The 27,856-nt window shown below is 41.9% G+C and overlaps 2 protein-coding genes across 2 annotated transcripts; one reads left to right on the top strand and one right to left on the bottom strand.

The window, feature by feature from the left end:
• Nucleotides 1–54: 54 nt before the first annotated feature.
• On the bottom strand, nucleotides 55–4,610 carry SLC7A6OS (solute carrier family 7 member 6 opposite strand). Its single transcript, XM_050978997.1, has 5 exons — nucleotides 4,450–4,610; nucleotides 2,799–3,176; nucleotides 2,273–2,470; nucleotides 1,291–1,414; nucleotides 55–825 (listed from the first exon to the last, which is right to left on the bottom strand). Exons 1-5 carry the CDS (start codon nucleotides 4,591–4,593, stop codon nucleotides 704–706), a joined length of 966 nt encoding a protein of 321 aa, XP_050834954.1. The 5' UTR covers nucleotides 4,594–4,610; the 3' UTR covers nucleotides 55–703.
• Nucleotides 4,608–19,646, top strand: PRMT7 (protein arginine methyltransferase 7). The gene is made up of 18 exons (XM_018914609.3): nucleotides 4,608–4,746; nucleotides 5,239–5,414; nucleotides 6,175–6,211; nucleotides 7,544–7,693; nucleotides 8,234–8,342; nucleotides 9,027–9,139; nucleotides 9,474–9,715; nucleotides 9,874–10,051; nucleotides 11,117–11,244; nucleotides 12,051–12,210; nucleotides 12,630–12,713; nucleotides 13,731–13,778; nucleotides 14,448–14,537; nucleotides 15,132–15,293; nucleotides 16,929–17,003; nucleotides 17,408–17,568; nucleotides 18,750–18,846; nucleotides 19,432–19,646. Exons 2-18 carry the CDS (start codon nucleotides 5,320–5,322, stop codon nucleotides 19,585–19,587), a joined length of 2,085 nt encoding a protein of 694 aa, XP_018770154.3. The 5' UTR covers nucleotides 4,608–4,746; nucleotides 5,239–5,319; the 3' UTR covers nucleotides 19,588–19,646.
• The last annotated feature ends 8,210 nt before the right edge of the window (nucleotides 19,647–27,856 follow it).

Below are 27,856 nucleotides of genomic sequence, written 5' to 3'. Positions count from 1 at the left end.
CTGGGTTCAGCTGTGTTCAGCCAACTTCTGTGACCTTTAAATGAATAAAGAAAACTTGGTAAAAAAAAATTTATTTACAATTTAAATGCACATTGTTCTAGTCCAACAGTTAAACCACTGGGGAGAGTAATGACAGGTCAAGGCATTCCATATGCTCAAACACTTGTGAAGAAAGTCACTTGACATTTAGGAACAAATGAAGTAGGAAGCAGTAGAATAGGGTGCCTTCCAGGACTTCCACTTGCCATCAGGGCAGACAGATCGATCTTCTTGTGAAACCTGACGTATTAGTCATGACCAGAAGGGCTGCTGCCAACAGTACCTCCCTATCTGTACATCTGCTACAGGTACAAACTCTTGGGCATGCAGCTTTGGCAAAACAAAACTAAATAAAAGGTCCATTTTGTCTCTGTCTCTCTGGGAGCCTTTCAGGAACCCCTGCCTGGCCCCAAGCTGGCAGACAGCAGGGGGGCAGCCCCGACACGGTTGACGCTGGCTCTTTGGCTGGGGGTTTTTGAGGACTGTATTTCGTTGTGGAACATAAAATCTTTCACATTTTGATAATCTGGCTTTTCGATTGATCATTTATAACACACCCATCTGTTTAATATCCGCCAGCTGAAGTTGGCTGCTCAGATAGTACATACTCCTAAAGCAGCAAATGTTCACCTTCAGTATGCATTTCATCTCCAAAACCAGGCTGTTAGTCAGAACCCAAATCTTCAATCTCGTCATACCCAAATTCCTGCAAAACCTCCTGTCGATATTTGTCCCATGTTCTTCTCCTGTAACATTGGTCCTCATCACTGAAGCTCTCTTCAGAGTCTGCAGAGAAAGCATCAACACTTCTAGATTATCCCTTCTTTTTACTTAAAAAATTAAGTTCATCAGACTAGTTTAAGCTTCTTGAGAAACTAACAAAGTCTGAACAACTTCTGTATGAGCTGAGGTTTGAACTGTGCTTGAAGGACCCTGGGGTAGGGACTTCAGAAGGCAGAGGCAGTGTTTCAGAAGCATGTGGACCCAAGTCATAGATTCCTTCTGTAAGCAAGCAAGCCTTTGCAATGCCAGCAGCCTCAATTTGACTTCTGAATTTTGTCTGTTCACAAACACTAATTTCTCTTCTAGTTCAAGAAAGATAATCCTCCTCTATGCACATTTCACCATTGTAAGAGCAGAATGCTACCCCAGCAGTGCTCAGTAAAGTTGCTTTTCTAGGGATGGCACATAAAAAAGAGGGAATGTATACATGCACAGCAGGAAAGCAAACAGTATTTATGACAGGTATACCTTTTTCTCCATCTTCTTCAGGCAAGAATTCATCTTCTTCAGGATAATCATTACGCCAGTTATTTTCATCGTTTTCATCATCTTCATCTTCATACACTTCCTCTGGACCAGGATCATCATTTACCTGCATGTCAACACAAAACACAATGCTGAGTGTCTGTATTTATAGTGAATGTAAAGTGGGTTTTCATCCACCTGTGCAATACTGTAGAGATCAGAAAGAGCCAGGAAATAGTAACTGATGGCAGGCAGAAGGAATTCTGCAGTGACACAGGGCACACTGCAGAAGAATTCTGAGTTGTCACTACATTCACCACAACACTTCAAGTCTGCTTTAGGTGAAAAATCAGTGAAGTCACACATGTATGTGTTCCACTCCAGCATTTCAGTGTTAATGTCTAGCTTAGTTCTACTCACTTCAGCAGTAGTGTAATAGATCAAGGAAGACAAAAAATCATTTCAGGCTCCCAATATACAAGTCTGTTGATCGCAGGAACTATACAACACAAGACTAAACCTTACATTAAACTTTCTAACTCCACCATCACTGAAGAACAATCTATTGGGAAAAAATATCTCCTATGAAGATTAAAGTCAAGTTGTGTGTTTCCCCTTGCTCTTCTTTTCATTCAGTCATATTTACAATGACATTTTAATGGCTGCCTCCTAATTGCAAGCAAGACATAAGTTACTCAAGTTTCCTGTGCCAAAATTTAATTGTCAGTTTGAAACCAGACAGATTCTTGTCATTACATGAGCACCATCCCTTCCTTTTTGTCATATGATGTCCTGGGATCAACAGTAACCTGCAGGAACGTGGGACTGGCAGTTACAAAAGGCGTAATCTAGAAGTCACTGAGCATACATGTAGTGTCTACCTTAAAGGACCTTTCTTGGCATGGCAGCTTTTAAGAGCAGAATTTTAAACATCTTTTATTTGTGGTCTTCCTAATTGAGAAAGATTGTTTTTCTGTACCCTTACCCATTCATATTCTTCTCTATAGGGCTGTACAGAAAGGATATTTTCAATCCAGTCAGGGGCTGATGTTTCCTTATAGTAGATGTCATAAACATATTCATCTTCTTTGTGACCGTGCTCTTTTTTGACATCTTCAGAAACGTTTAAACGCTCACGGATCATCTCTACTGCATTGCAGAGAATTGCATCTGGATTGGTCTTCTGCAGAGAAAAAATTAAAAATATTTCCACTAAAGTCATGCAAAATCTCATTTACAGCCAACAGTTTTCAGATGAAAAGAGAACTTTTACATCAGACCAGGGCAAAGAAAAACAGGGTGATACAAGCCCTTCCTTAAGCAGCAGCTCTGCACGCTGTCTGTTTCAACATTAGTGCACTCAGAATCCTTATGAAACATTCCAACTAGTTAAAGCTCCTATTAAATATTGGAATACTTACAGTGCAAGAAAACTCCCACAGCAGTCTGCCCACACGTGCCACTCAACAGCCATACCAAAGTACTTCAAGTACCCCAAGTTCATAGCTGACCTGTGGGTTTGCAGTTGTTACACTGGAATCTCCCACTGTCTCCTCTTCTTGTATAATATCAAACAGCTGGAATTTCCCACAGCAGTCTGAATTCTTCTCCACAGCACCACTCTCCTCTGGTGAAGCATCCTGCAGTGCTTCAGGCTCTGACCTGTCCCCGTGGGGCACAGCCTGGCCGTGTGTGGCAGGTGCAGCTGTGTGGGTGCAGTGGGGCCGGTGGCTGGAAATCACCCGGTACCGGTTCTCCTTCCTTTCTGCCTGCTTGGCACAGCGGAGCTCCTGAAGGATTCGCTGGCTGCTTCCCAGAGAGGGGCGCAGGCTCTGAGCTGCCTTGTCCCGCTTGATGGCATCTTTAACGTAATTCTGAACTGGCTCATTCTGGGAGAAAGGAACAAAGAGGAGGAGGAATATAATGATAACATCAACAGTGCAAGTCATACTCCTTCCCAGAAGGCATGAAGAACCACAGTACCAATAATCCTAACAACATTCAAGTAACTTCTACTATTAATTTATGTCTCGTGTCCCGGCTAGATGGTGACAGTGGGGGGACGACAGTCCCCTTTTCCGGGGCTCTGCAGAATCCCAGCTACCAGTGGAGGCGCAGCACGGAACAAAAGGACAGCAGCAGCCCGGGCCTGGGGTGGCACTGGATCACTTTATTTGATGTTAAACTCCCCGAGTCTCGGGGTTCCAGGCAACGAGCTTGGGGCAAACAACAGCTTATAAAGGGGGGTAGGTCTCAAGGGAGGATACAATGTTCAACTAATCAAAAGCACTGGGGGTGGAACGCAAGGGCAACGGATACAAGGGAGGAAAACTGCTTGGGACAGGAGGGGTTAACAACAGGAAGGGGTTTGAAACTTGGCAGAAAAGTAGCTAAGTAGCAAAGAGATAAACCGACTGGCTCAATTGAATTACAAAGGCGGGTCTGATTCAGTCTAAAATCAGGGGGAGAAAAAACCCCTAAAGGACAAATCAAACAATAACCTGCAAAATAAAAACACATTGCAACAAATTTAAGCAACGTGACAATCATAATATTCTCTTATGAGGAAAGTACAAGATACAGAAGTCCTAAGACTGTTTCAATTTGATTTTTAAACAACTTCGTACAGAACAGCTCTCCAAACAAAACCACGTGCCTTTGGAAGACTGCATCGGACCTAAATTTAGGGCATAATATCATTTACAGTGTCCTGAGAAGACCATTTCCCAAGACGGACAAGTCTTACTCAATATAAAAGGCTGGATGGCAGTTGTTATCCTTGTAGGACTGAGCTTCAGCATCTCACACAGCAGAAATTCAAGCTTCACTTATTGACTGTTGCGTAGTTTCCAAGTGAGGAGCAGTGTAGAAAAGCGAGTGCTGCGCACAGCCTGTCACGGGGGTCACTGCGTGCTGCGGCCCGGAGCTCTGCCCCTGCCCGGCCCGCGGCTGTCACAGCGCCGGAGGAGCCGCCGTGCCCTCGGTTACCGGCACCGGACGGCGCTGCCCGGGGCCGGGCTGCTCTCCAGACCACCGCACCCACAGCGGAACCCTGAAAGACCGCGAGGAGCAGCCAGAGAGAGCCGCTGCTTTCCAAGCCCCTCCAGGAGCATCCGCCGGCCCACTCCACCCCGCCCGGCTCGGCCCGGCCCGGCCCGGTACCTTGGAGGACACGGTCGCCACCAGCTTGAAGAGGTTGTTCTCCACGGGCTCGGCCCGGCGCCGCTTGCAGGCCAGGAGCAGCGCCTCGGCCGGCTCAGGGCCGCCACGCTTCCGCCGCACACGCAGCACGGCCGCGCCCGCCATGGTGAGTGCGGAAGGGGCGGAGCGCCCGCACAGCGGCGGCCCCGCGGCTCGGGCTCAGCGGCGGCGGGGAGTGAGCGCCGTGTCCGGGACAGGGACACGCGCTGCCGGGGCGGGCACACGCGGTGTCCGGGGCGGGCACACACGGGGCTCAAGGTAGGCACACTCGGCATCTGGGGAAGGTACACGCAGCTTGCGGAGCTGCCGGCTTGGGGCTCTGGGGAGGGACGAGCCCGCGGGTTCCGGGCTGGGATGGCGGAGAGCGCTCCGGCCGTGCCCCATCGCAGCTCGTTCCTGAGGCGGGGAAGGGCCGGGCCTGTGCCGGTTCCATCCTTTGGGGACTCCGGGAGAGGGGCCGCCGCCGGCCTGCTGTGCTCACTTACGGGATGCTCTTCCATGAGGATTTACTGCTGCCTTGGTTTCTTTCCTGCGTTGTGTTCTCAGGGGTTACACCTGGATGGTTTTCAGGGTTCCCTTTCAGTGTAGGGCTAGGTGACAGATTTTAGCTTAAAACGTCCTTAGGAAAAAAGCAGAAAGCAGTCACCAGTACTTCTGCCCAAGGAAGTGTAATGGGGGAAATGTACAAGAGCTAAAGTATACTTGTTGTGTTTACTAAAAATTTTATGGTTGGTTTGGTTTTTTTCACAGCTGCTATTTGTTGTGTTATATTGAAGCGAAAGCAAAGCTGCACGCAATACATAAATAATACAACACGGCTTGAGATTGATCATGAAGACCTTTTGTGGAAGAGCCAATCCAACCACTGGCTCGATGGAGTGGCTGGAAGAGGGTGAGGACTATGACTACCACCAGGAGATTGCAAGGTATGCTTGGAAAAGTAGCTTGTTCCTTTAAAGGACACCAAAAAATGAGCAAATCCAACATTTTTTAAGGGCAGTTTGGAGGTCTGTCTTTGTAGAACTTCCGGGGGCATGAGGTGAGCAGACTGTAAATGTCAGTAAATGTGCCCAGTGGTGTACAGGGCAGAGCTGTCAATGTAGAATGTTGTAAGCCATTCACAAAGTAGTTTCCTTTTAAATTTTTTAAAAATGTTTTCTGTGAGGCTGATCCTAATACTGACAGTGAGTTGGGACGAAATGCATTGGCTAAATTTCTTTTAAGTGCCAGTGCAACGAATAACTGCCAGTTGTCTGTTCTTGTTCTTGCTTTTTAAGAGCTTAGTGTAATAGCCAGAGAAGGTGAGAAGATATATTTTGGGGTAATTTTGAGTAGTGCTACCCATGAAGAAATGGGAACCAAAGAAGTTGAAGTCCTGGTAAAAAATAGGTCATTAGTAGTCTGTCTTTCATTGCTCTGTATGATTCTATGTGTGTCTCAGGTGCTACTTCACAGCTGTTTGTTCCTAGGTCTGTCTGTGCCTTGGATCCATTGCTGTGGAGAGGATTTGTGCCAGTGGTTCATGAGTTGATCTATATGCTGATGGCCAATCACTGAAATTACATTATCCCTTAGATTAAAGAAACACTTTAGGTCCTCAGAGAGAGTTGTTTTTACGTTTGTGGGGCACAGGGACCAGTTGCTTTGCAGAATGGAGTATTTTAACTGGAATATCTTTTATTGCAGGTCACGCTATGCAGATATGCTTCATGATAAGGACAGAGTAAGTACAGAAGCAAAACCCTTTTGAATGGTGGGAAAAGAGCCACTGCATTTCTCTTGAATGGCTTCACTGTGTGATTATATGGGCTTCTCTGAAAGATTAAATGATCACATTTTTGTACTTTCTAAGGTACCAGACCTACTCTTCGATCAACAGATGCCTTCTTACATCTGACTTTAGTGTTCTGTTGTTTACTGCAGAACATTTTTATATTCAGTAGCCAATTTTGCTGTTCTGTGTTTGACATTTTTGACAGAGAGCTCATTAGATGAAATTTCAAAGGCTGTAAAAGTGGAGCTGGGCTTCTCAGTTTTTTTAGGAGCAAAAGTAAAGTCTATTCTTCTGTGGTGTTTCTACCATATGTACAGGCATGAGTGGTTAGTTCACTTCAGTCTCGAGTGGTTAGTTCAGAGGTTCATTTTCCTCTAGCCATTAAGTCAGCCTTCCATCAATAACGTTTTGAAAGATTTTTGTGCTGCCTCCATGATGAGTCTTGAATTCATATTGAATTAAAACGTGTCAGTGGGATCAGACATTTAATAAACTGTGTAGAGGCAGCAGGCTGTGTCTGAGTGATTAAAACGGCTACTGGAATTACATGTATCAAAGTTGTTGACTAGAATTGTTGAGAAGGAGGTCCAGCAGATGTTTCAAATGTATAATGTTCAAAGGTTGTGTATTCCTTGGAAAGGCCTGATAAATCATTTGGAAAGGAATGTCTTAACACTAGGTTGTTAGAAAGAAAATATAACCATATATATTAGTCTGTATCTTGTGGCTGACAGCATTAATTTTCTTCCTGTTGTTGATGCTGGTGTGCTCATAGCTCCATTTAATGGCCTGTAACTAAAAACCAGCATTTACACTGGTTTAATTCTCATGTATGAACCTTTTTGAGTAGATGAAGAGAGGAATTTAAACCAAGATACTTCAGCTCTTTTACTGCCATAGGGAGAATATGACTGTTTGAGTGGTCCTGCAGGGGAATATTAATCAGAAAACCTCTAGTATCTCCCATGGGTCTGATTATTATTTACTTGGGAAAATATATCCCAATCATGGAAATCATGCATATGTTATGAATAGCTGATTGACCAATGGTAATATGAACATTGTGATAAATATTGATGTACTTTAAATGAGCTGATTCTGCTAGGTACCCTTGTAATTGCTAAAAATGGCTGAAATTGCTGAAAATGTGACTGCTTAGCATGAGGAGTGTCTGTAGGTCTTTTTCTGATTATAAACACACAAAGAGTGCAAGATTTCTGCACAAAAAATAAAAACATAAACGGATAAAAGGTTGCTGATTTTTTTTTTTCTTTTCCACAGAATGTGAAATACTACCAAGGTATTCGTGCTGCAGTGAGCAGAGTAAAAGAGAGAGGTGAGAAGGCAATTGTGCTGGACATAGGGACTGGCACTGGACTCCTGTCCATGATGGCAGCTTCAGCTGGGGCAGATTTCTGCTATGCCATTGAGGTGAGTGTTTGTTAGGGTTGCACATATTCAGCACGTTCTTTGTGATGCTCTTATTTTCAGGTTGTGTACTATCTCTGTTACTTTTGTTCTGAATGAAACAGAAATTCTCTTCACAATGACACTGTTAATACAAGCAGGTTTTTGGCATCCTTCAGTGAGTATTTCAGTGCTGGGTGTTTTGGTTTCATTGACATTGTGTCTTGAGTTCATGTAAGTCTTTAGGGGCTTCTGTTCATGCATGTATAGATATCTTTATTTTTACAAAGAAATGATTTTTTTTAATGTAAATGCTGCAGTATTAATGTGTATTCTTGTGTTTCAAAAGTTAAATTGGAGGCAGCTGATCACTAAAAGTGAAGCTCTAAATTTTTCAAATGAGGCTCATTGTCTTGTTTCATGGTAGTGAACTTCCAACATAGGAAAAGATAAGAAGATGTTAATTGTTTTTCAGAACTAAATATATTGCATTTTGTGTTGATGCTCTTCCATTTTTGAAAGCTGACTTGAGGGGTACCATTTTGTTACACTTGCTGTTCACAGGTGTTCAAGCCCATGGCTAATGCTGCTGTGAAGATAGTGGAGAAAAATGGTTTTTCTGACAAGATCAAAGTAATCAACAAGCATTCCACTGAAGTCACAGTTGGCCCAGGTGAGAAAAGTAGGCTAGGCTTAAAAAATTAGCAAGTACCTGAAAAACACGAAGGAATAGGTCTTACTCTTATTTCTTATATATTTTTTTGATTAAAACAAATGCATCAAGAACATTGAGGGAGCTGGGATGGGTTCAGCTTGGAGAAGAGGCTTAGGGGAAACCTCATCTCTCCAACTGCCTAAAAGGAGCTATTGAGAAAGGTGAGGGTTGGCTTCTTCTCCCAGGTGACAGGATGACAGAAAATGGCCTCAAGTTGTGCCAGGGAAGGTTTAGACTGGAGATTAGGAAACTTTTTTTCACAAGAAGGGTTGTAAAGCATTGAAAAGGCTGCCTAGGGAGAGGGTAGAGTCAGCATCCCTGGAAGTGTTCAAACACGTGTGGATGAGGCACATGGGGACATGGGTTAGTGGTGAACATGGTGATGGAGCTGGGTTAGTGGTTGGACTTGATCTTAAAGGTCTCCTCCAATCTTAGGGTTCAGTGATACTTTACATTCTAGAAAGTAACACTGGAGATGTACTTCAGAAGAAAGTGTTCTGGTAGTATCTCAATAGCCATTTGTATTTCAAGTGGGAAATAATTTCCAGTCTTCAGCAGACTCTTTAACAGGAATAAGTTTTTTAATTACCTGTGTATTCAGGTAAGGGATTTAACATTACAATGTTGATTTGTGTCTTTTAGATGGAGATATGCAGTGTCAGGCAAACATCCTGGTAACAGAATTATTTGATACAGAGCTGATTGGAGAAGGAGCTTTACCAACCTATGAGCACGCACACAAATACCTTGTACAGGTAAGAAAATAGGGAGTGTGTCACATCTATCACTAGAGAAATTCTTCTGACTTTTTTTGAAGTAGAATAGAGATTATACAGAACTTAGGCTTCTGTATTCCTTGGTAAATGCACCATCAGCTCTGCTAGTTTCTAATTCAGTCAATAATTTACTAGATTCATTCCTTGAATAAAGCTATTTGAGTTCATATTGTAAGTTATAGGCTCTGAAATTACACCTAGTTCCCAGTCCAACTTTTCTTTAAATGGGTTTGCATTTCAGTTGATTAAATTCTCACTTATGTTAATAAGTGAAGCTTGTTGAATGTGTTTACCCTTTGTTTGGAACACCCAGGAAGGGTGTGAGGCAGTGCCTCACAGGGCAACAGTCTATGTCCAGTTAGTGGAATCCAGAAGAATGTGGTCCTGGAAGAAACTCTTTCCTGTTCATGTTGAAGCAGAGGACGGTGAAAAAATACTTGTTCCACCTTCAGAAATGGAGAACTGTCCAGGTCTTCCTTCTGTTTGTGATGTCCAACTGAACCAGATGCCTTCAAGTGACTTCAGTATCCTCAGTGATGTGGTGAAAATGTTCAGGTAAGGGAGACATTGTTTTGTTCAAAACAAAGTTATCCTGTTATGCCTTTCACATAAGCTGTGTATTGAGCTTAAGAAATTGGTGAGAATTTCTGAAGAATTCTTTTTACAATTTCCTTTCTAATATTTCTTTTTACAATTTTCATGCTTCCCTGCAGTGTGGATTTCAGTAAGCCAGTACAGAGTGCTTCTACCTGCTATAGAGTGCAGCTGGAGCCTGTGAAATCTGGCAAGGCACAAATTGTACTTTCCTGGTGGGATATTGACATGGACCCCTCTGGCATGATAAATTGCTCAATGGCTCCCTACTGGGTAAAACCCACTTCTGCTTTGCAGGTAAGATACTGAGCCTTCAGATACCAGTGTCAGATGACTGAGCAACTCTTTGGAGTACTGGGGGGTATAAGCAGCTCTGCCTTAAATTGCTTAGGAACTTGGCTAATATTTAATGTACTGGAAGGTGCTAAATAAGCATCTTTCATATGCCCCTTTTTGGGTTTTCTTTAATGTTAAACATTAAAGAGTCATCTTTTATGTAAAGCTTAAAGACTGAAGCAGTCCTTCCAGATATTGTTATTTCTTTTATGTTCAAGACATAAAGATTTTTGTATCTTTTTCCTTAAATAGGCTCTATGCCTGGTTAAAATATTAGTCTGTGCTTTGCTTCCTTGTAGTTCTATTAAATTTTCAAGGAAGTGTTATGTTTGTGGTAGTATATTTATACTCTCATTAAACAAAAAAGAGGCTGGTGTAGTAAAGTGCTGGATTGATACGGATAATTACAGAAATACTGTCACAATTAAGTCAGATTCCTGTGTTTTTTTGTGAATAAATTTATCAGTAGGATGAACTTAGTCAAAAGGAAGTTACAAAATGATTGTCTACACTTAGCATGTTTGAGAATAAAATTTGAAATTATCAAATTGGAGGTGTTCAATCAGCTTAGAGTGACTGACCAGCACAGGATATTTGCAGTGCAAAAATCAGCTTTTTGAAACACAAAGTAGTTGTGCTGTGATCAGAGTGACACTAAGTGACAATTCTGGGTGCATGAGGCTGTCAGCAGTTCAGTACAGGTTTCTAACACAAGCTAACTGGGGAGGGTAAACAGCATTAATAAATGCAAAGGAGTTTTGGGTTGGTTTTCATTTGGTTGCAAGAGAAGCTTGGTCTGTGAGCAAGCCAATGGTCTTGGGTTTATTCTGTTGCAAGAAATCAATATTATTCAATATGTGATATTGGTCTTTATTCAGCCTTGCTAAATTGAACAAAATTCTTTAAATTAATCATACATTTTCAAAGTTGTGCAAATTCTTCCTAATTGATTTCCTTCTATTTGTTTGCTTTCCATTTGCTCTTTATGAGTGAGTTTCTGAGGTTTTGTGTATTTACCCTTTTCAGTGGAGGGATCACTGGATGCAGTGTGTTTATTTTCTCCCACATGAGGAGCCAGTTCTGCAGGGTGAGAAGTTGTACCTGACTGCCTGTCGTGATGAGTACTCTGTGTGGTACAACCTGCAGAAAGCCAGGTAACAATCTGGGGGAAAAAGGCTGCTCTCTTACTCCAGGCTGGAGTATTTGCTGCACTTAAAGCACCTCCTTTTATAGAAAGGCAAGTTTAGAACCTAAAGAATAGAAAAATATTAAAGGTTGCTTCAATGCAAATGGCAATTGCAAAGGTGGAAAATACACATTATGCTTAAAAACTCTGTTGGACTGCAAGCTCCTGCCTTGTACCTGGTTACATTCTCTGACAAAGAAGCATAAAACAATCATGGTTGATTCCTGGAAATCCTAAAATACAGCACAGCTGAAGTGGCCTGCAGATAAAGAAGTGAAATAATTGCCATTCCATTTCCATTTTCGATTTTCCTAGTCAGCACTGCCTTTTTGAGATTACTGCCTTACTGCCTTCAGAATAAAAAGAATTTAATCATGTTGGTTGTCATGGCAATTGCAGCAAACATTTTTAAAACCAGTGCTAGCTTTAAAATGTCTGAATCTGCTGTGCCTTTTTTACTTGGGAATCCAAAATCCAAGCAAGCAACTGTTTGCTGAAAGGGCAAAGCCTAAAGTGCCTTACCGTCACAGTTAGTGGTAAAGTGGGGGATGGTTCTTGGTTTTGTCTTTTAAAGAAGGTGAAAATTCTTTTTGACCCCTCTTCATTTCAAAATGCAGAGTTACAGAAATGTCTCTGGAGAACCAGTAACTTCACAAAAGTGACAGCAGAGATCAAATTCATTACTATGCGGATCACCCAAAATGCATCACTGTGCCTGTTTGCAAAAATATCTTACTGATGCTGTGGTTGATACTACATTGAAATCTCTTGCAGAGAAGGGGAGGACAGAGCAGATGAAGAGGAGCACAAAGCAGATGTGTGTGTGGAGAGTCCTGTCTGTAGGTGTCGTGCCCATCTGCTGTGGAACAGGCCCCGCTTTGGGCAGCTGAATGATCAGAACCGAACACAGCAGTACATCCAGTCCTTGAGGAGAGTGAGTGCTTGCTGCCTGCAGGCTCTGGTGCCTTCTCTGAGGGATGCACACACTGGCTTATTTATGTAATTGTTTATGGAATTTGTTTGTCCCCTGCAAGGGACTTGGCTCACAAAGTGCATTTTTCTTCCATCAGCAGATGGAAGTTATAGTTTTGTCTTGAAAACTTTAGTATTAAATTTTTAAATGGTAAGCAGCCATTTTTGCATAGGATTTGTAGTAGCTCTGTGTGTTTGTTAGATATAGTATTGGTTGTTGAGTAAAGACATCCATTACATTTTTGAACAAACTTTTTCAGACCTAAGCCAAAGGCACATTACATGAGAATTTTTTTGCAGTTATTTGATATGAAAGTGTATTAAGTGTGGAAAACTTTTCCATCTGAAATAAGAATAACAATGACTATTTATTTTCTGTAGGTTCTGAAAACAGATAGTGTTTGCCTTTGTATCAGTGATGGCAGTCTGCTGCCTGTGCTGGCTCATTATCTTGGAGCAAAGCAGGTACAGTACTTTGTCCTGTTTTTCAGATCTTTGCATTTTATCTTGGTATTTTTCTCTTATGTAGTTCATTTCCAGGCTATTATTTAACTATTTGCAATGCCTCTACAGGGACAGGTGAGGAATAGGCTCACATTGTGCTGAAGGGATGGTTAAATTCATCTCTGGTCAAGCTGAAGTCTAGGAAGAAAAAAATTACCAGACTGGACATTTACCAATGTATGGTTTTGAGGGAAGGTGCTGTTCCTTATTCCCCACTGCTTCCTGCTTGCCATCTTGTTTCTCTGAAGAAACTCTATGCCTAAATGTCGGGGAGGGTATTTTTCTTTTATGTTTGCAATTCCATAATTCCATTTATTACCTAGTCTGGAGTGGAAGATCTGTAAGAGCCAAGTAGGAAGCAGTAAGAGTACAGGGTCTGTGTGTAACTGAGAGCTGCCTGGCTCTCTCACTCACATAAATGCCCTACTTGATGGGGGGCTCTTTAAACTAAATCTGTTAGAGTTGAACTGAATATCTGGGAATGTGTAAGTAATATAATCCTGAGGAATGTAGCATATTGCCGAACAATTCATTAATTTTGGATAAAAACTAATTTTTTTTTTTCTTGTATGCAAAGGGCTTCTGAGCACTTTCCAGCTGATACAGTCAGGTCATATTAAGCAGTATTTACAGTTTGGTACAGTGGTGATATGCCTTCATTTGTTCATGAGTGAATATGTGCTTGGGACAAATGTTAATAGCTGTGTCCAACTTAAAAATGGAAAATAAGTGTTTGCATTCTGTTGTGGTTTTTTTGTTTTGTTTTTTTTTTCTTGTATAGCTGTGAAAGCAGAAGTATTTAGCCTGTAGTTTTGGTGGGTGTTTTGTTCTCAAAAAAGTTCATTATAGTGGGAATATATGCATGGTTCTTATGAACTGTTCTCACCAGGGCATCAGAATGTTGCTTCATTCTTCAGTTACATATGCTTTTAATTAAAAACTACAAAGCTAGTTTGACTAACTGTGTATTTTCATTAGGTGTTTACACTAGAAAACTCTGGTGTGTCCTGTTCTGTCATGGAAAAAGTGAGTATTCCATTTTCTCTTAAAGCTGGATGTCTCTTTGCAGATGCCTCTTGCCTTGTCTGCTTGAGCTGCTGCTCTGCTGCTGCCATTGCCTTGGTGATGAAAGCCAGGCTGTTTGTTTCTGAGGGTTAGTGAGAGCATCCCAAAGCTTGCACCAGTCTCACCTGGCAAGCAGCATCCAGCAGTTCTCTCTTCCAGCTGGGACAGGTTGGGAATGTTTGCTCTGCCTTGGGGAAGGGCGGGGAGGCTCTGCCTGTTCAGGAGAGGCAGCTGGTGCCTGAGGAGTGACTGGAGGCATCTTCTGGAGTCTTCACTGGGCTGTGGCTCCTTTAGTTGGCCCTGGGTATTTGAAAGAGATCTGGCTCAGCCTGTGGCTCAGGAGTGCAGAACCAGGAATGGTGGGCAGGGGAAGGCAGGAGCCTGGTCTCAAAGAAAAGCCAAATATGCAGTGTATGCATAGGTGAAGTGATTTTTACCTTTCTTGATTATCCTTCTCATATGCTTCAAAATACAAATGAATGAAGGCAAGGCAACTGTTGTGTTATCAGACAGTTTTGTTAAAATTTCTTATGGCTGCTGGGGTTTTTTTCAATTTATTTTCAATAGAATTGTTATTTTGGTCTCAACTGTGTCTTTTCATAAAGACAGTGTGTTACTTTTTGATTTTAGTTTTTGAAAGCAAATAATCTTGAAGATAAAATTAAAATAATAGAAGCTCGTCCTGAGTTGCTGAAGCCTTCTCATTTGGAAGATAAAAAGGTAATGTTACAGTTGTCCATTATACTGAATTTCAGGGCTTGGTAGGGAGCAGAAGGTAAAAATGAATTGTAACCATGATGAATTCTGTTATATCCCAATTAATCTAAAATTAAAATGGTTCACACCATGTGCCACTAAAAATACAGGAGACTAAAGAATGTGGGAGGATTGTTGCTTTGTTTTTGAAGGGTCTGACTTTTCCTGCTGCATAATTGCCCCAGTAGTTAAGGCAGATTAACTGGTTCTACAAGGCTGTAACTCTTTCACAGGCCACTGAAAAAGATTGCAATCTGTTTGGAAGTAATAACACACTTCAAAACTTCAGAATTCTATGACTCATTACAAAGCCTTCCAAGCTCAAACTGCAGTATTTTCTCCCAAACTTTGTTGCAGGAAAATTCATTTGAAAATGTGGTAGCTGAGCCCACAGAACAATGTCCAGTGTGCTGTACATGCAGTGTACAATAAGTAAATCCCTGTGGAGCAGTCCAGAGGATTTCACTTAATATGTTGCACTGGCAGATCTAAACAGGCTGTGTTGTGAGTTGTTGTTCTTTATTATAATGCTTTTTATCTCTTCCCTCCTTTGCCAAGATTTCTGTCCTTGTGGGAGAGCCGTTTTTCACAACAAGTTTGTTGCCATGGCATAACCTGTATTTTTGGTATGCCAGGACAGCTGTGAGCACTCACCTTGCCAGCAATGTCACTGTCCTACCTCAGTCTGCTTCTTTGCACATGATGATTGTGGAGTTCCAGGTGAGATTGTTCAGATATTTACACAAATCCACTTAAAACTGAGTACTCTGCAATTTTCTGTGTCTTAATACTGTCCAGTATGTTCTGTGCTTACCACCTGAGAAAAGAGTATTTGCTATCTTGAAGGGTGAATTTTGTTATTTCAGCCATCTCTTGTCAGCAAATTAACTCAAGTAATTTTGGGTTTGTTCTTTTTCCCCTCTGGGGCTAATCAACTGTGGTGGACCTTTTTTTAGTTTTCTGCAAAAGTGTACAGAGTTTTACTATATGCTGAGTAAATAATGTAAGTCTCAACCCTGTAAAAGGGAGCAGATATTTAGAGTAATCAGCAGTAATCAGATTGAAACAAGCAGTGAATTTTCATTCTATGCTCTCTTATCTAGAGGATTTACTTCCCTAGAACTCACAGCATTTTCTAAGCATTATTCTCTTCGTGTTCTGGATGAGGTAACCAAAGCATGCAGAATGACTGAAGATTATTCAGCAAACAGCAGAATGTGGAGTAACATTCATGTCACCTAAGCCTCAGTTTTATACTTTCATGTACAGGGTTTGTTCAGAGATCATTCCACATAAAATTTTTCATTGAACATTTAACTTTTATTTTGTTCCAGTAGGCTACCCCAAAGCTATTGCTTTAATTTTACATTATCTTCTTTCAGTGGTGAATCTGGACTCAAAGACTGGAATCTGTGGGATTTAAAAAATAACCTCTGCATTTACCAGTTCTTGTTTAGACAGAGGGAACAGACACAGTGTTGCAAGGTCTCCTGCAGAACCAGTTCTGTAGGCTGTTCTGTCCTCTCAGAATGGATATGTCATCATGGTTAAGCAATTAGCAGAACCTGGATCCAGGAGAAAAAAATTGATGGAATTACTTTAGTTAGGAAGTTAATTTGTTTCATCCATAATTGCATTTAGGAAGCAGGGTGCTGCCTGCCTGTTTTGGTCCAGAGACTCTTGATAAGTCACTCTAGTTCATGCTGTAGTCAGGCAGAAATTATAGCAGTATTTGTTTAAATGTGGAGTGGTCCTGCTGCCAGCTTGTAAAGCAGGAACATTTGAGATTAAGGGTGACAATGGACAGGTAATAAAATGTATATATCCACAGCTAATGAATGTTTGTTCTAGTGAGAGACCATTAATGAGGTCTAAGAAAAGGCAAATGTTGAACTGAGTCAGTCTGTCCAGTGGGTTGCTAAAGTCAATGAGAGGCATGGGATGAAGTGGCTAAAATGACCTCACTCCACTTTGTGGGGCTAAAGGGAAGTGTGGTTCTCTGGTAGGCTGGGAGATGTTTGATACTGCTGGGAGCACCTACCTGTGCTGGATAGTGAAAGTGGAGGGGCTGTGAGGGTTAGATCCTGGCAAATCCATAGCTGCTCCAAAGTAAACTACACACAGAAATGGTGAGAAGTGTTCTTTAGAAGAGTTGAAAATAGTGATTAAAGAATTAACCAACTTAATAAAACCTTTTCCTAGAATTACCTTCTTATTCTTGCAGTACTTGTAATGGTTTAGCAATATATACATAGTTTGTGGTTTGCTATTGAATGTCTAAGCTACAGCTAAAATTATTGCAGGACTTCCCATTTCCTTTGATAAAGCCAAACAAAATCCTGTTGTTTCTTCCAGGACCTGTGGAGAATCCGGAGTCCCTGTGGCACCTGTGAAGGTTTTGATGTCCGGACTATGGATGATATGATTAAAGTAAGAAAATCAGTTTCACCACAAGTCTTAGCAAAATAAAAATTCAGTTTGGCTGAATAAAGCATTTGGTAACTCTTGAAAAACTTGTGTATTAGGCACAGCATCTTTGTTTGAAATTAATTTGTATCAGTTTCTAGAGCTTTGCTCTAGATTAATTTGGAGGAGTACAGGCAGTTGTGGAATTCATGGTGGGGGAAAAGAAAATTTCAATGCATTGTATTTTGAAAATGCCCGTTTTTGTTTCAGAGCTGAGGGCCCCAGTCACAGTATTTGGTTTCATGCATGTAGGATGTTTTCTCCCTTGTGACTAAGTGCACTCCTGCCCTCTTGCAGCTTTATTGCTTGAATACTCCAGGTTTACATTTCTGTTGTTTTCAGTTAATTTTATTCCTTCCTTTTTCCAGGATTCTCTGAATTTTAGGGAATCCAAGGAAGCAGAACCTCACCCTCTGTGGGAATATCCCTGCAAGTCACTCTCAGAGCCCCAGGAAGTTTTGACATTTGACTTCACAAAGACTGTGCCACAGCACTGTCTCAGCACAGAGGGCTCTGTGAAGCTCTTAAGGTAAGTTGTCTCACTGCAATAAATACTCTTGACATCATCAATTTCTTTACCTCCCAGTCAAGCTCTTCAGAGGAGTTTAGTTTAGAGCTCCTTAAGTGTATTACACTTAACTGGTGCAAATGTACTTGGCAGTTTTTAATAATGTGACCTAAGATTGTGGGAGTTGCCCTGACACAAGCTTTCTGTGGGTATTCACAGTAGGCTATAACAATAATACAATAATGTTTGATATTATTAGATTAGATAATATGCCTCTGTTTAAAAAATAACATTTTAATAACTCTGACCATGATTTAAAATTTAAATAGATTAATTTATAGTTTTACCCGGATGTTTTTTAGTGTTTCTGTTTGTTGCCTACTGCTGAGTTCTTGAAGAAAAAGCTTCTACTTAACTTGTCAAATTATTGTGTTTAATAATTAATAAATTATTATGTTTAATAGCTTTAAAATTATATGCTAGTAACATATAATTGTTATATATATATATGTTAATAGCTTTTAATGTATATGTTATTCTTCCTTCTAACTATAATCCTGGCAGTCTTTATATTTTGCCACATCTTCTGAGATACTTTGAACTATAACTGTGGATTGTACTTAATACTGTTCAAACTTGAAATGCTGTTAAGAATTTTAAAATGAGAAAGTTTTATTTTTAACTATCTAGAGCTTACATAGCTCAACCACTGCAGTGTTTCTCATTAAACAAAATTCAAGCTTTCATAGACTGCAGAGCCATCTGTGTGGGGTCTCTGTGCCTTTGCAGCAGTTGTGTTTACAGGCAGCACAGTGGCATGACCTCTTGTGTAGCAGGCACTTGAGGTGACACCATGTGTGTGGTAAATATTTCCTCTAAATTCAGAGTCAGAGAAACTGGGGTTTCTAAAGGAAGTTCTCAGTGTGTGCTGTGTAATTCATGCCGTGTTGTTCAGTGCTGGTTAAGTGGCTGTGCTGCTGAGCAGATGTAGTTATGACATGTTCTCTTCCTTGCCTTGTTTTGGATTTCATATCTGCAAATACTTTAAAGTTTCTGCCCCCAGTTACCAACTCAGTCAGCTGTTCAGCTTTCTTTGAAGGAAGGAAGTTCATGTTTTTGCAGCTCTCACTTAAGCACTAGTGCAGTGTTTAAGCTGCCAGGATTGTGTAAAGTGACAGGTTTTATCCTGCATCTCTCCCCAGGAAAGGCAAGAGCCATGGAGCAGTTCTGTGGATGGAATATCATCTCACTGCTGATATCTCTGTTAGTACAGGACTGATGCAACTGTCCAATGAAAAGGTATATCTTCATTTTAATTCATTATGGCAAAGTCTGTAGGATTGCAGGGGGTCTCTGCTGGCCATGCCTGGGTTGTGTAGTACCCCTTCTCACACTCTTTGAACACTGTTTGTGTTATCAGAATTACTAAAAATAGCTGTTTATGTTTTTGTGGGGAGCAGGGGATGTACCTTAAAATGGGAGAGTCTGATTTGCATCCAAATGCTCCCTAGTTGGGAATCAAATTCAGAATTTAAATGGGATGCTAGGTCAAAGCAGAGTTTTTTCATACAAATAACCTCAGTTTAACAAAAACAAAAATATGGAGGGGAAGGAGTAAGTATTTTTAGTTCTCTATCTCAGTATTCTTCGACCAAATCCATTTTTAAGTCAGTGACTTCAGTGTGTGGTGTAGCAGATGGGATTCCAAGTTATGTGCTCATAGTGGAGTGGATAGCAGTGTAAATGATAACTGCTGATCATTGAATGCTCAGCTGGGAACAAGAACTCTTACTGCATTGTTACTGTATAATAATAGTAATAGTAATAATAATAATAATAATAATGTAAATTTTGACTGCTTTCACTTTTAACTCTCTCCTGTAGGGAAACTGTGAATGGAATCCCCACTGCAAGCAAGCTGTTTATTTCTTCAGTTCTGTTATTGAATCAGAAATTCTGTCAGACCCTACTGCTGTCACATATGATATAAAGTTTGACACAAAGACAGGAGAGATTGCCATGGATTTTAAGCTATTATAAAATTATTTCCTTCTGCTCATATTCCTAAATTATAATAAATATACAGTATTTCCTTTTTTTATACAGCAGAGGGTTTCTTTCACTGTGTTCACAGAGCAAACTTCTCTTTTACATACATCTAACCTTTTTGGGTTTGTTTTCAAGAGAGAAACCTATTCTTAGGGGCAGGTATTTTTGTCAGGGTTTATATACATATGTACACACATGCTTTTCATCATCTCTTTCAGGGTTTTACATAGTGTTTAGGAGATACAGAACAGTTATCTGACCATAGCAGCTGATGCAGGTTATTGCATGGCCTATTATGGCCTGCATGGCTGATGCAGGTTATTGCATGGTTATTGCAGGTTATTGCATTATATCAGTGGATGAGGACCCCAGGCCTTACCCTGACATTAGAGAAAAGTTAGTTAAACACATCTATTTCTAGGCTGTGCTCTTGTCACTGTAAAATGGGAAATAATCTCCAGACTGCACAAAAAGAAATCCCAAGTCAAGCTACATATGTATATTAGTACATTTAATAGGGAGAAGGAAACAGCTTAGCTGCTCTCAGACTTGTCTGAGTTGTGGCTGGGTCTAAACTGAAATGGCCAGGGAGTTAAACTGTGGTGCACTGATGTTCTGCTGCAGCTGATGATCTGAGATGCTGCATTTCTGAAGAGTCCTGTGCCAAAAAGTGACCAAAATCTGGAAAGCTGTATATTAGAAAGCATATATTCATATTATTGGAAGTGACAAACTGATGGTAGTCTGACCAGAAACTAAAGAAGAAGAGTTGTGGGCAAAAAGCAAAACTTTATGAGATATGTAATATTGAATATATGATTAAAAATGACTCCTTCCATCAGAGGTGTAAATAAAACCTGCCAGTTTGGCTAAGGTGTAAGGTGCTCTGCAGTAGCACATGTCCTCTACTGAGGTTTTCTCAGTTGCTCTCCAGGTCACATTGGCTGCAGTGGCATTGTGTGAAGTGAGTTCTGCTTTAGGTGAAGAATCAATTGATACCTGTTGTGTATGTGTGACCTATTAAAGTTTTGATAGAAAATCAATGTCCTGCCAGTCCCAAATTATGTCAGCCATCCACAGGGATGACAAAGCTACTCCTATTTCTCTGAGCAGCAGCTTTAGCAAAGTGAAAGGAATATCATAACAAAGCCACGAGGCAGCAGGAGCCTCCCCTACTCTGCTTTCCTGGTCACCATGATACATCTTTCTTGTGAGTAAAAATTCTTCCTTTTTTTTCCCCTGATGCTGTGATGATATTTATAGACCCACAAGCCATCTGCAATATTCTCTACATTTTAGATCCATTTTCCTAATGAACAGAAATCTTGCAGCTCCTGCTGAGGTGTGTGAATTTCACTTTTCAAAACTGCACTTTTAAGATGTTGAACTTCAGTCTGTCATCTCTTTCAAACTTTTCTGGAATACAAAGGTTGCTGTTCATGAAACAATTATTTTAGTTGTGATATACTGTGCCTAGCCCACAGAAAGTATGGTAGCAAATCTGTTCTGTATTGTACTCAACACAGTTGTAAAGGGAACAGTAATATGGCCCAGCCTTTAAAATAGTAGAGGCTTGGGCCTTTATGTTTTTTTTAAAAAGGCACAGGCACAGTTGTACAAGGCTGAAAAGGCTGGCATTGTACAGCTGCTCTTCTCCTGGCTGTGTCCTGTAACTCCTGTGTCTGTCCTGACACAGAAAGCAGGAGCTGCTCTTCTTGTTCTGCAGTAGGAATAGCTTCTGGAAGGGCATTCAGCTGCACAAGTCATTCTGCATCCAGCAAAAGTGTACAGTGTTCTATCAGGAACACAAAACTAATAGCCAAATATTAGAATTTATGTGTTTGAAAAAATAAGATAGGAAAAACCCACAATCAAATTCACAGTATTTTATTGTATAGTATTCACTTTCTCAAAGATAATTGTGTATGGATGTGCCTGAGTTGTACTTCCTAAGAAAACATAAAACATAAATTTGTTCAGATGCCAAAGGGAAGAAATCCTCACTGATGGGAATTTGTATTTTGTTATCAGTGTTACATAAATGTTGAAATTGCTTGGTCCCTGAAGTGGATATTAGGGATGGTGACTGAGGGACATCCTTGCTAAACTGTTTTTGTGTAATGAGACCTGGGATTGTGGAGGTTCTCAGGGGTGGGTGCAGTGAAAGGGAAGGGCAGAGGCTGGATGCAGTAGCAGCCACCTGCAGAACTGTGTTCCCAGGGCTAAGCTGTGTGCTGTGTGCATATAAGGAAGAGCATCTTGAATTTCAGTGCACCTGGAGCAGAAACTGCTTTGCTGCTGTCAAAAAAAAAAAAAAAAAAAAACCACCCAAAAAACCCAGAAACTGGAAGGATGGAATGCTAAGCATATTTTAGCACCTGTGGGTTCTTTAGAAGAGCAAAATCTGAAGAATTTGCTCAATAAACCTTGTGCATGTTCTAATTCACTGTGAGTGTTAGCAGCATCACTAATGCCTGCTGGTTTGGCTTGTGCATTTAGACAGGCACTGCAAGTGCTTTAAGGATTTAAAATTAAAATTGTTAAAATTGCTGGGAGCTGTTGAGGCAAGCCCTTACCACAAGTGTGTGTATTAGGACTATTTATTGTATGTAACAGTCTTTCTTGACATAGGTGAATTCTTCAGGTTGGGCTTAAAAACCTGATGTGATCTGTCAATTGTGTGGAAAACAGCTGCTTCCAGAGGGACATTGGCCATTTCTTCCAAATATGTGCAAGAACAAACTAAGAGTCTGTTTCTATCTCTGTCCTCTTCCACCGGGCATTTTACTGCAGGCACACTCTTGGGGAGGAAGGGCACTTTCTCAAACAAACACATTACCCAGAGCAGCAGTCAGCCTCCCATTTGTTCCCAGACCTGACAGAAGCATTGCAGTGATGTTCAGAGTTGGAAGAGCTGCTGGCTATGGGCATCCTAATAAGCAGAGCAAGAATCCTATTTTCTCTTGGAAGGAACTTATTTGGTGCTGCCAGCAGAGGCAATTTTTTTTCTAAATGACAATAGCTTTGATCCTGACTAGGCCTGCAGGCACAGATGCACGTTCTAATAGGAGCAGGCTCTTCTGGCAGCACTGAACTAACAGTATTACAGTTCAGATATTGCCATAGAGCTAGTGTATAGCTGGGCAGCTCTCAATGCAAGACACAGGTTTTAGTCAGGTATTAAAAGTCAATAAACTACCAAGTTTTGCCACTCACATTTAACTTGCCAATTCTGGCTTTACTGCAGAAGTAAGTGTTCTGTAGTTCTGAATTGCAGTGAGATTTTACTGAGGTGTGGTGGTGACCACAGCACAGCTCCACAAGAGGGTGCTGAGAACCCACTTCTAAATTTCTAGCACATTACAGGTCAGGAAAATGCAGAGGCTTGCAATGCAGCTGTCTGATAAAAATCACACTTTTGTTATGACATACACTGTACATACATGCATGGAAGTGGAAAACTAGTCAGAAAAGTGGCAACTTCTAGTAAATGTAACCCAGACCTGCATCTACTGTTAAAGCATGCAGGGCACAAACTCTCTTGCTGAATACAGAGTATTCACTCTACTCCTTGGACAGTGAGGTTGTCATGGCCCTAATGAAGGACAAGTCTTGCATTTTAAGGTTGTTTTCTAAATCATAGCAGGTGCAAGATTTGCTCCTTTATTTGCAGAACTGGTACCTTTTGTCTGAAAGCTGGGCAGTTCAGCTGAGATCCTGGAGCTTGCTTTTCTCCTTCATTAGTTCCTTTGAAACTGCTCTGTGTGGGCTTCCTGTATTTAACAAGATAGAGGATGCAGTTCAGGACTAATTCATTTAGTCACTCATCTTTTGTATTCTATTTGTAGTTACAGCTGGTTGTTAGGGGGGGAAGAGACTATTAGAGCTTCCTAGAGTTGGATTTTTCCAGTGATTGTGAGCTGAATACAATGGGTGCTTCTGTTGTCATTCTACCTTATTGACTCTGATAGCATTGCAAAGTGTTAATTTGGCTTGGTACTTAATCATTGCAATACTTCACATTTCCAAGCATTTAATGCAGATTAGTGATTAAGATGCTTCTTCAGAGAGGTATGTGTTGTCATCTCTATTTTTCGAAAGAGAAAAAACCTAAGTGTGGTTGTGTGGGTGTGGGAGTGTTTCATCTGCCCCAGGCTCACTATAAGATTAGAGCCTCAGAGCTAAAAATGACTTGCTCAAGGCCATGCAGAATAGACTAATCCCCTGACTCCCTAGCTCTGCTTTAATCATTTGTTTTCTTAGCACAGTGTGATTTCTGATGCAGCCTTATGAGGTTTGACCGAGATGCAGCAGATAAAGACTCAGAGGCAGTAAATCCTTGGATAGCTCAGTAATTAAAGCCACCTGGGTTTTAATGCACATGTAAAATACATTTATTTTATATTATACAGAAGTTACACACATATATATATATATGTGTATGTATATATGTATGTATATATTTATATTTACAAAGCTACAGAGCATTGGTTTTGCTTTCAAAAGCTGTCATGAAGATGACCCACTTTTTCTCCCCTCCCAGCAGGATTCTGTCTAGTATCTGAGAGCCCCAGAGGTGCCTCTTTTGTGGACAAGGACACGAATGAATGAATGAATGAGAGCTGATGATCTTCCAAGGGGAGGCCCTGCAGTTGCAGCTCTGGCTGCTGTTCACAGAGGTGTGGGCACAGTCCCAGGGTGTCTTGGCCTTAAGTTACACAAGACTGGCCCTGTACCCTCTGGTTCTTCCTCAGGGTTTTGCTGAAGTACAGCTGCATGATGAGCTGCAGCAGCCCCTTTGCTGGGGATGTGCCTCTCCCTCCTGTCATTTTCCACAGCCTCTCCCCTTTCACCAGTCCCTTGGGGAAGTGATGTACTCGTGCTCTGGGAGAAGGAGTGGGTGCTGCAGGTTGCTGAGCGTGCTGCTGCTTCTGCAGGGTGGTGGATCCTGCTGTAGCTGTCCTCACTTAAGACATTTCCTGTCAGGGTACCTAAGAAACCAATTACTCCCACTCCTGACAATCAGCAAATAAATCAAGCTGTGGAGATGAATGAGGTGGGAGGGAGAGACAAGCAGCCTTCACTGCAGCACTCCAAAATGCCCTGTCCCTGCTGCTGTGGTGTTTCTAGGAATGCTGGGGGGACTGTACAGTAGATCTGCATGTCTCATCTCGTGCCTGCCTGACAGGCAGCAGCAAAGTCACTTGTGCCCAGGGGCTGGTGATAGAGGATGAGGCTCCTCCCTCACGTGGGGTGGAAAGGCTGGGAGTGCATCCAAGCTGGGAATGAACTGGCTGCTCTGCAGGAGTGGCACCCAGGGGACACTGGGCCAGGGATGTCCCCGAGCTGCCATTGTGCCCTGGTGCCCCTTCCTGCTGAGCTGCAGGGGGGGGGTGGACACACTCTCCTTACCCCTCCCTGTGCACCCCAGTGCCCTGGGCTGTCTCCTACCCAAAATAAGATGTGTCAGCTCCTGCTGCCAGCCCACAGGGAGAGAGCAGCTGGCCAGGAGGCTGCTGTGTTCTGTGAGCAACTTGGGACTGGAGAAACCAAAGTTCATGTGTTGAGTCTGTATCTGTGTGACTTGCAGCCTGAGGGAACCAAGAACACACAGAGGAAATGAACTGGTGTGAAGAGAATATTCAGAGCATATGATTTTTCTGGCTGTTTTTCTGGCTGTTTTACCACGTGTGTGTCCTGGCAGGCTGGGACATGATGGTACTGAGGGCCAAGGCAGGGGCATTAATATTGGCTGCTCATGTTCCTGCAGTTTTAAATCAGCACTGGTGTTTTGTCTCTTACCTCCTGAGTTGGTGCTGTTCAAGGGTTTTCCATAATGCTTCTCCTTGCCTGTTTCTATTGAGTAGCAATCATCTTTGGACTCCAACTCAAGTAGTTTCATTCTCTCAGTGGAGTTTAGGTGATGGGCCCTTAAGTGACCCTTTTGGCGTTGCTTATTCTTGAGCCTTAGCCTTGCTTGGGATCAGTGCCCACCTCTCCTTCCTGCAGCTCCTGTGTCCTGCTGGCCAGGCTGGTCCTGAGAGCAGAGCAGAGCTGTCAGGGCCAAGGGGAACACAAGCCAGGAACTCTCCCAGGATCAGGCACCTGAATCTCTCTAGAGCAAAAGTTCTTTCTGCCTAGAAGTACATTTCATCTAAAGTTTATGCTTCTGGAATTGATGGACAAACTGAAAGCTTTATCTGAGTGCACTGAAGAGGCCTTAGCTGTGGGAAGGTGTGCTACAGCAGTTCAGCAGGGCTCTCACCTGTGTCACTGGGGTGCATCAATGCTCAGTGGCCAGGGCTGCATCCAGAGGAGGGAGGGTTTGCTGGAGGCAGTGTGTTAATACCTGATGGTCCTGTGCTGAAAACTCTGCTGGCATATTGCATTATGATGGCTTAGTAGATGTTTCTGTCTTGTATGGAACTGTTAGGGAAGCTGCATCTCTTCTCCATCATGCATTAAATAAATTTCTTTATAGATTTCAGGGGCTTACATTCCTGCCTTGCCATGGTCCTTCATTTTTTGCTAATACTGACTAGTGCTCAACAAAAACTAGCAGTTCCTTCCATGTTGCACAGCAGAATAAATTAACTATGAAGTCAACTTCTGTGTTAAATGCTAGGTTTTTATCTTTTCTTGCATTATCTTGACACATACCCTGCAATATACATGAAAAAATGTCTTCAAAAAGAGAAGAAGGAAGAGAAATATCTAGGAAAGACTATGTCTTCATATTTCAATACAAAACAGTCTCTATGTCTGTTGTAGCAGGGTGCTCTGCTCCACAGGTTTAATGGCTCTGTGCTGTCAAAACATTTAATTTTTGTGTTTTCTTTTGTGCTCATCGCAGACACGAGGCACTTCAAGGCCAGTCTCATCCCTGTGTGCTGCTGCCAGGCTGAGGGGTTTGTTTGATGCTCACTGCTGACAGGAATGTAGCAGCAGGGCAGAGGCAAAAGCAGCATTTCCTTTTCAAGAGGGGCAGCAGCCCCTCAGACCATCTGAGCAGTGCTTCCCAAAGCAGGTGAGTGCCCAGGTGGGCTCCTGGTGCCCCACTGGGGGTGTGTCAATGTACAGAGATGGTTGCCAGTGTGTTCCTTGTTCCAGAGCAGCAGTGGGAGGTTTTGGTGAGGATGTGATGTGGCCCTTTCAGGTGCTGTTTGTCCCACTCTCTTTGAGGGCACCCTCGATGGCAGATGTGTCCCCATTTAGAATGGTGCTATTTTTGTTGTGTCCCTGTGCCAGTCAGAGAGGCCCTGAATGAACACTGGGATTTTCTCACAGGAGATCATCTGTTCAGATTGATGCAGTGCCTTACATCCAGTGCCAGCTTCCTGCTGCTTTCTTGGAAGCTGCTGCCCATATCCTTTTGCTTGCAGGGAGAATATTCCACTTGTGTCCCTGCCTAAGGCTGGGAATGGGATACACTGCTCCATTGTTTACCTCCCTAGAAGCTGGGAGCTGTGACTCTCTGTATGAGACAGTCTGTATTTGCATTCCCTGGGTTGGCTGGGCAACAGCTAATCAAATAATTACATTTAAAATAAGATTTGACAAAAAAAAAAAAAAAAAAGGCATGTCTAAAAATAAAGGCAAGGTGTAGTCATGCTTGTCACCAGCAGCACCAGTCAGCAGTGTGTGTTCTGGGGAATGTTTCCTGAGTAATTAAGGGCCCTTTAATCTTTCTTAATGTATTTAACTTTATTTGTTGCATTTTTAAAATATTTTTAGATGTTCTCCTTTCTTTGCAGTATGTCTGCAGATCCAGTATCACCTCCCATTCCTTTTCCTTCCATTCCCCTGCCCCCTGTGCTTGCAGTACAGTCTTGTCACACAGAGCCTTGACAGGCACCTATTCATCCTTCAAGAGTTTCTGCTTGTAAGCTGCAGTTCTGTCCACGTTTAAAACATGAGTAAAAATAGCAATGCTGGGGTTTTTAAATAATAAACTGACAGTCCCAAGCAGATAATTATGCTTTCCTTATAAATAAGCATAACCCAGAAGCAGAAGAAATTCTGTACTTTCCCCCTGTCCTCAAACCAAAGCTGGGACTGAGTGGGACCTTCTGGGTTGTTCTGTATCCTCCTTTCCTGCAGCTTGGCTCAAGCATAGACTCCCTGTAAATATACATTCAGCTCTGTTTTAAAAGCACTGGGGTTTCAGAGAGGAATTTTTCTGTTGTTTATTTTGCATTCCATTGTGGTCATTTGGAAGCTAGTTTTGAACTTTCCTGGTCTTGTGGTCAGAAACTTTCCA

The sequence above is a fragment of the Serinus canaria genome, chromosome 11 (assembly GCF_022539315.1).
Source record: "Serinus canaria isolate serCan28SL12 chromosome 11, serCan2020, whole genome shotgun sequence".
NCBI classification, from domain to species: domain Eukaryota; kingdom Metazoa; phylum Chordata; class Aves; order Passeriformes; family Fringillidae; genus Serinus; species Serinus canaria.
This window is presented reverse-complemented; position numbering and strand designations above follow the sequence as displayed.

Excerpts from the sequence above, each read along its gene's own strand:
- PRMT7 (XM_018914609.3), top strand. The coding sequence starts at position 5,320 with ATGAAGACCTTTTGTGGAAGAGCCAATCCAACCACTGGCTCGATGGAG. Across the intron at positions 5,415-6,174 it reads TACCACCAGGAGATTGCAAG|GTCACGCTATGCAGATATGC; the intron begins GTATGCTTGGAA and ends CTTTTATTGCAG. Across the intron at positions 13,779-14,447 it reads CCTGTTCTGTCATGGAAAAA|TTTTTGAAAGCAAATAATCT; the intron begins GTGAGTATTCCA and ends TTTTGATTTTAG.
- SLC7A6OS (XM_050978997.1), bottom strand. The coding sequence starts at position 4,593 with ATGGCGGGCGCGGCCGTGCTGCGTGTGCGGCGGAAGCGTGGCGGCCCT. Across the intron at positions 3,177-4,449 it reads TGGCGACCGTGTCCTCCAAG|AATGAGCCAGTTCAGAATTA; the intron begins GTACCGGGCCGG and ends CCTTTCTCCCAG. Across the intron at positions 1,415-2,272 it reads ATAGAGAAGAATATGAATGG|GTAAATGATGATCCTGGTCC; the intron begins GTAAGGGTACAG and ends GTTGACATGCAG.